This window comes from Loa loa (assembly GCF_000183805.2).
Source record: "Loa loa unplaced genomic scaffold supercont3.203, whole genome shotgun sequence".
Lineage (NCBI taxonomy): Eukaryota > Metazoa > Nematoda > Chromadorea > Rhabditida > Onchocercidae > Loa > Loa loa.
Genome location: NW_018108383.1, coordinates 49,015 through 55,156, shown reverse-complemented (window position 1 = coordinate 55,156; position 6,142 = coordinate 49,015). Strand labels below are relative to the sequence as shown.

Genomic DNA, 6,142 nt, shown 5'->3' with positions numbered 1-6,142 from the left:
TTTAATTTTTCTAAATTTAATTGTCAGGAAAAAAGAAGATCGAGAGAAAAAAAAACATTTAAAGAATTCGAACAAAAATCAAAGAAAGAAAAAAAGAGGAAGAAAGAGAGAGAGAGAAAGACAAAATCAATATGAGACTTGCTGCTATTTACAATTACACATTCTGTACAGATATTTTTTTGCTGGTAATGGTACAAAGTTAATTAATAAATTAAATTGAATAATGGTACCATAACTTGAAAAGGGAAATAATAGGGATATATATGAGTGGAAAACATGAACCATTCCGGTTTTTGCTATCCGGTTGCTTTTCTTCTTAAGAAAATACGGATTATCCAATTACTTTTTTTTTATTTTGTCTTTGAGAAAAAAAAAAAAGAAAAACCAAACCGGAGGAATAAGCGACTGATTAAGCATCGTAAAACAGCTGTTCAATTCGATTGATTCAGCTGAATGGATGGTTGTTAGCGTATTGATAAAAAAAAAAAAGTGAAACTGGAGGAATAAGCGACCGATTAAGCAAAAAGCAAAAAGAGAAAAAAAGAAAAGTGATGGAATGGAAAAGGAAAGAAGAAACATCAATCCAATACTAAAAACTATTTTTCCACTACCAAAGTGTCGTCCAAAAAGAAAACAAAAAGGATGATCGATTGATTGACAGAGAGATGATACGATGATATGTTACGATAATGAGAAACATAATTGTATTAATTAAATATTACAATTTCGAAAAATAAATATTTTATTTTTTTGTTTAGAAATTTCACTTTTTTGATAGATTAATTCCATAACTGATTTTGTTAATATTTAAATTAATTATCTTATTCCATTGAGTTTTTAATTTTTCTATTATTAAGAATGTTTAACACTATTTGAACTTATATGAGAATAATATATGCAAGAGAAGCGGGGAGAGAGAGAGAGAAAGAGACAGAGAGAGAGACAAGTATTCAATAACTATAACCATAGTGATTATAATTTTCTAGGAATTTCAATAAAACTAATTCTCAGTTAAATTAATTAAATAATTTGCAGGATTAGATATAGATCAAGTCAAATTAATCAAAATATGATCCTCTTCCGGAAGATAATTATTAAATTATGCAAAGTTGCATAGCATACCCTTGAAGTGCACAATTTCGACATCTTTTATAATTAATTATCGAATATAACATACCTTCCCTCTCTCTTTCTCTTTCTCTGTCTTTGACTCTAGAAAATTCTACTAAAAGTCGTACTGTACGTTTAACAACATACCGCTTAAGTATTCAAAGCAAATACATTTACTCTTCTGAATATCAATTGATATCCCGATTATGTTTAATTTACATTTAATCAGTATAAACTGATGTAAGCTTGAACAGTTCGATTTCCACGGTGCATGAAATATTCCCTTCCCATGAAATATCTAGGTTAGCAAAAGATTGAGCAGGTAAATAAGGGAATATCTTCCCCCTCCTCAAATATTTTTAGCAATTGACAAAATTTAGCACAAAAATTTCCATTCCCATATATCTCAGATGGGTTATTTACAATGGATTTTTCACACTCTTCCATGCAAAAACATTAAATTTGGAAATTGAAAATTTATTCCCGCCTTTTTTTGATCACAGAATAAGCGAAATATACCAATAAACAATAATTCAATTACGAATTAAATTACGAACTTGAGAAAATATAAAATCTTCAAATTCATTAGTAGCCTAGATGTTAAAGAATAGGAGGAATCATGTGGAAGAAGAAAGTAGGGGATGCAATGATGTTCAAAAACTAAGCTATTTTATTACTCGCATAAATAATCAAAATATTTCGGTTCTTATAGAGAGGAAACATTGAGAGCCTAACTAGCACGTAAACTAAAAGAATATTAGAACATCGGCGTCTCTTGCTCTTTTCAAGAAATAGTAATGTTCGGTTTTGCATTTATGCCACTCTCCTTAGCAGCAATACATCACAGGCCAACTAAATAGTTCTGATGTAATACTAAAATGTTATCAACAACTATATTTAAAACCCGTTCCCTTAAATACTTGTGTTACACAGCAACAAAATAAAAAAAGAAATTCACAAGAATGAAACAGTATGATGCAGAAAAAAAAGGACTAAAAGGAAATGTAAAAATGCGACGTTATTCTGCTATGATTTTTATGCAATTTAGCGACCTCTTCCAGCACTAGTTCGTCCAGAAAATCGTCTTTTTGATGGCTGTGGTGGTCCAACTAACCGTGCTATTCGTATGGTTCCTAAACGAACACCTTCTGATGCTGTTGCTGCGCTTATGCTGGAATAAAGAATTTCACTTGATTGGTTCCGATTTGATAAATTTCAGAAATATCTTATCTGAAATTTCATGATTTCTTTTTCAAAATTAGCAGCAATACTTACTTGCAACCAAGTGCAGCTGCAATTTTGGTAATCTTTGGCTCGCCTGTTCCAAGTTCTTTAGCCCACGGCGTGATTGGTAAAGTCATATTTTCATCTGCAAATACCTTCCACGGCTTATTAAATGATGAAAAAAAGAAAAAAAGCATTTAAAGGTTTGTCAGGAAAAGACTAGCAATGTTCACTGCTTGAATGTTAAACCACAAGAGTTATGTGAGAGATTAAAAAAGATAAAAATGATAAATATATTCGAAAAATATTTAATTTTAAAGTTTTGGATGTTCGTACCAGCAATGCACAAGGTCATCATCGATAAATCACTTGTTAATACTGATGATTCGTTTTTTTTTTTTTTTTTCTAGTCATAAAACCCAATAATTCCCACAATTCTGAATATCATCAGTAGTTATTCAGCTATTGGATGATTTAATGGTAACAATAAAAGCTCTGTCGGGTAGCTGAATACAATCACACGCCTCTATCACTAAAAAGAGTCGTACTGTAATAGGTGATTGAACAAGCTTAATCAAGATCGTCATCAGTATAAGAGAAAGAGTTAACTTACAATCTAATAAAATCGCCAAGCATAAAATGTGCGCCAATAATCTATCTTTGGTCATTACATTAACTGCTAACTTTTGCTTACTTCTGTTATTTTCGCTAACGAATTCACCAGCTGTAAAAGAATCGAAACTAAAACTGAATAAATCAGAAATGAAAAAGAAGAAATCAAAATGCATTCAAAATGAAATTTTTCTTTATTTCCTTCAGTGAAGATTTTGCAAATCAAAGAAACAAAACTATCTGATAAAAACCAGCACATTATTAAAAATATCCCAATCTTCCCCCAAAATCCATTCCTTATTCTTTTCGATTCAACATTTTCACTCTCTAACTCGAATCTTGACTTCTTCCTTCCTCATATAAAATAACTTTACTTAATTTCTTTTTTCTTACATTTCCATTGGTTTTCCTTATCTTAAGCAGTATAGATTTGCTTAATCTTTTACCCAACCAATAAAACTAATTGTTATGTCACCAGAAATGTAAGAATAAAACATACGGAGAAAAAGTTCACGAATTTTAGAAAGTACTGTCACTGGATACTGCAACTGCATCCACTCGTCTTGTAAAAGGAAACGACGTTTTGCCAAAATCTGCAAAGTAAAAAATTTCAAACTTCAAAAAGAAAAAATAAAATGAATAAGTGTATACAGTATTCCGTCCAAATATATATATATATATATATATATATATGAATAATTACCTTGTAACAATGTATCATAGCATCCAACAGTAATAAATAACAAGTTCTTTCGGTGTTTGTACTAATATTACCAATCAGATTATATACAAGAGGAGAGAGCCCTGAAAAATATAATAGAATAAGTTGATTTACAGTATTATTTGCAACTAAAAGATGTGCGGCTGCAGTACGATATATTTTTTATGGCAATATAGCAAAGTATTCCAAACAATAAAGCCCGCTACAGTTTCACCAAATAACGTTACCAAAAACGCAATGTATCGTTTTCCGCTGAATATGAGCGGAACGATAGGATCTGTGTTGCATTGCATTAAAGAACAAAAGCAAGAATAGAAAACTGTGAAGATCTTTTCGATGTTTCGTAAAAAAAGAAAAAACGGTAGAATTTTTTGTAGCATAAGATGAAATTTGAAGAGATAGAAGTATTGAGTATCAGTATCGAAAGATTTGGCTCCCCAAAACTAGTAATATATATGTAAGAACTGTAAAAACCATATGCAGAAGTAGAAAATCCTCTAACCATTTGCAACAAGATTTTTTCTTGAATCATTCAAATGATCAAACGCTTCAGATTTGAATGTTATAACTTCTGCATCAGACAAAAAATTTGAAAATAAATATACTTCTCTTGGCGATTTCCCATCCATATTTGCTTTCGGTAGCACCGAACTCTCAGCCTGCAAAAAGTCATGAAAATCAAACAGAAAATTCGAAAAAAAAAATCCATTAAAACTTGAAAAGAAGCAGAGTACTCGAAATATATCTGCTTATTAAACATTTGTTGGTAATGATTAATTCCGTTGAAAAGATTTCAGTTGACGTATAGAAGATTTTTCTTGCATATTCGACTTCATATTCATAAGATGAGATAAAGATATGAATAACTTTTCTATGTGGTAGAAAATTCTCACCTTTGTTAATAATGAAATTTCAGATTTCTCCACCGTTTCACCTTCCTTTTTCATATTTGCAGACGCAAATGCCGAGTTGAGCATAACTGACAACGTTTCCTTAAAAATCGATTAATGTTTCAAAAGTTCCTGTTTCTATTTTTGCAAAGAACAGCAATTCTGAATTCATTTATTTGAGAAAACATGCATCTTTAATTTGTCGCCGGTTGGCAGCATCCTGTATTTTAACCCTTTTAACTGATCCAAAATCATGTGTCAATGCACGCCGTTTATCAGCCCACGATTCTCTGCTAATAGTGTTATCGATGGAATAATCGACTTTCCTTTTGTAACTGAAATTGTCTCATTTTGACCTCAAGCTTCAGATTATTTTGGGGTAAAAAAAAAAAAAATGGAATATTTATAACTTTCAAGAACTGCACAAAAATATAACAAACCCAGTATCTAGTATTGTTTGGAAATCGGATACCGGAACATTTTCGAAACAAATTAGTTTAGTCGGCAAATAATCTGTCTTCCCCGTTCGTCTGTTGATTACTGCAATCGCATAATCACATCCTTCGCCTTCCGAGCATTCTTCACGTCCCAAACGAACGACTTTTTCTGATGCAAGACCCTGAAAACGTCATTCTTTCAAAAGCGATTTCCCTATTTAAATTGTTCATAGTGCCGTATAAATGGTTGAAAATAAGAACAAATTTGCACATTTTTAATTTAATTATTTGTAACAACGCTAAATGCATTGTTCTTGTTGTTATTGAAATACTAAAACAGAGCTATTTCGAGTCTCTCTGTAGTTACAATATAGGACCTGTTCCTTTCAACAGATCGACGAATATTTGGAAGTTAGATGAATTAGATGAATGGATACGCAAGTGAAACCTAAAATTTGAATGAAAAACTGGAAGAAGAAATATGAAATCAACTACTACATTCCTAGCAGTGTAGACATATCCGGCTGTGCCATTTGCTACTCTGTGACGCTGAAATATCAATGATTGAACATCTGCCGCCATGTTATTTGTTAATCGAGCTACAACACCCGTGGTCTGAAATTTTTGTTGGGAGTTTTGTCTCTTTTTTCTTTAAACTTTGTGGAACTTTCGGATAATCATATACGTGTTAGAAGCAGAATTTTAAGCCACTTAAAAAAGTTTGATATTTCCTACTCAGTTGGTTTTGATACTAGTAACCTTTATGATCCTTAACCTTGATTTATCTTTTCCCTTAATAGAAGGCCACCATAACTCTTGTCAATCTACTATCAACTATGATATGGAAAGTACAGACCATCTATCTCCAATTTAGAACATCGCCCAAAGTTTTATCCACTTTCCTGCAGAACTGTCAGTATGATAGGTTACTGTAATTCGTACTTTCAAATGTGTGTTAACTTTTAAATTCGAAATTTCAATCTTGAAAAAAGAAATCCATGAAAATACCTTGAAGTCGACTGGCATCCCTCCTGTAATATTCTCGGCTGGTGATACTGCAGCACACTCCATCTTGATTCCTTTTATCATGCTTAACTTGTATTCCAATGTTACACCTCATCAAATATCCTAAACAAACAGTAGTTTTA

At 31.6% G+C, this 6,142-nt stretch overlaps 1 protein-coding gene across 1 annotated transcript; it reads right to left on the bottom strand.

The window, feature by feature from the left end:
* Positions 1-2,154: 2,154 nt before the first annotated feature.
* LOAG_02796 (hypothetical protein) lies at positions 2,155-6,127 on the bottom strand (the record flags this gene model as incomplete). Its single annotated transcript, XM_020446126.1, has 11 exons — positions 6,003-6,127; positions 5,493-5,609; positions 4,998-5,176; positions 4,748-4,892; positions 4,561-4,659; positions 4,170-4,326; positions 3,650-3,750; positions 3,446-3,539; positions 2,948-3,058; positions 2,386-2,479; positions 2,155-2,281 (listed from the first exon to the last, which is right to left on the bottom strand). The coding sequence occupies exons 1-11, from the start codon at positions 6,081-6,083 to the stop codon at positions 2,155-2,157; spliced, it is 1,305 nt and encodes a 434-aa protein (XP_020303493.1). The 5' UTR covers positions 6,084-6,127.
* Positions 6,128-6,142: the final 15 nt, after the last annotated feature.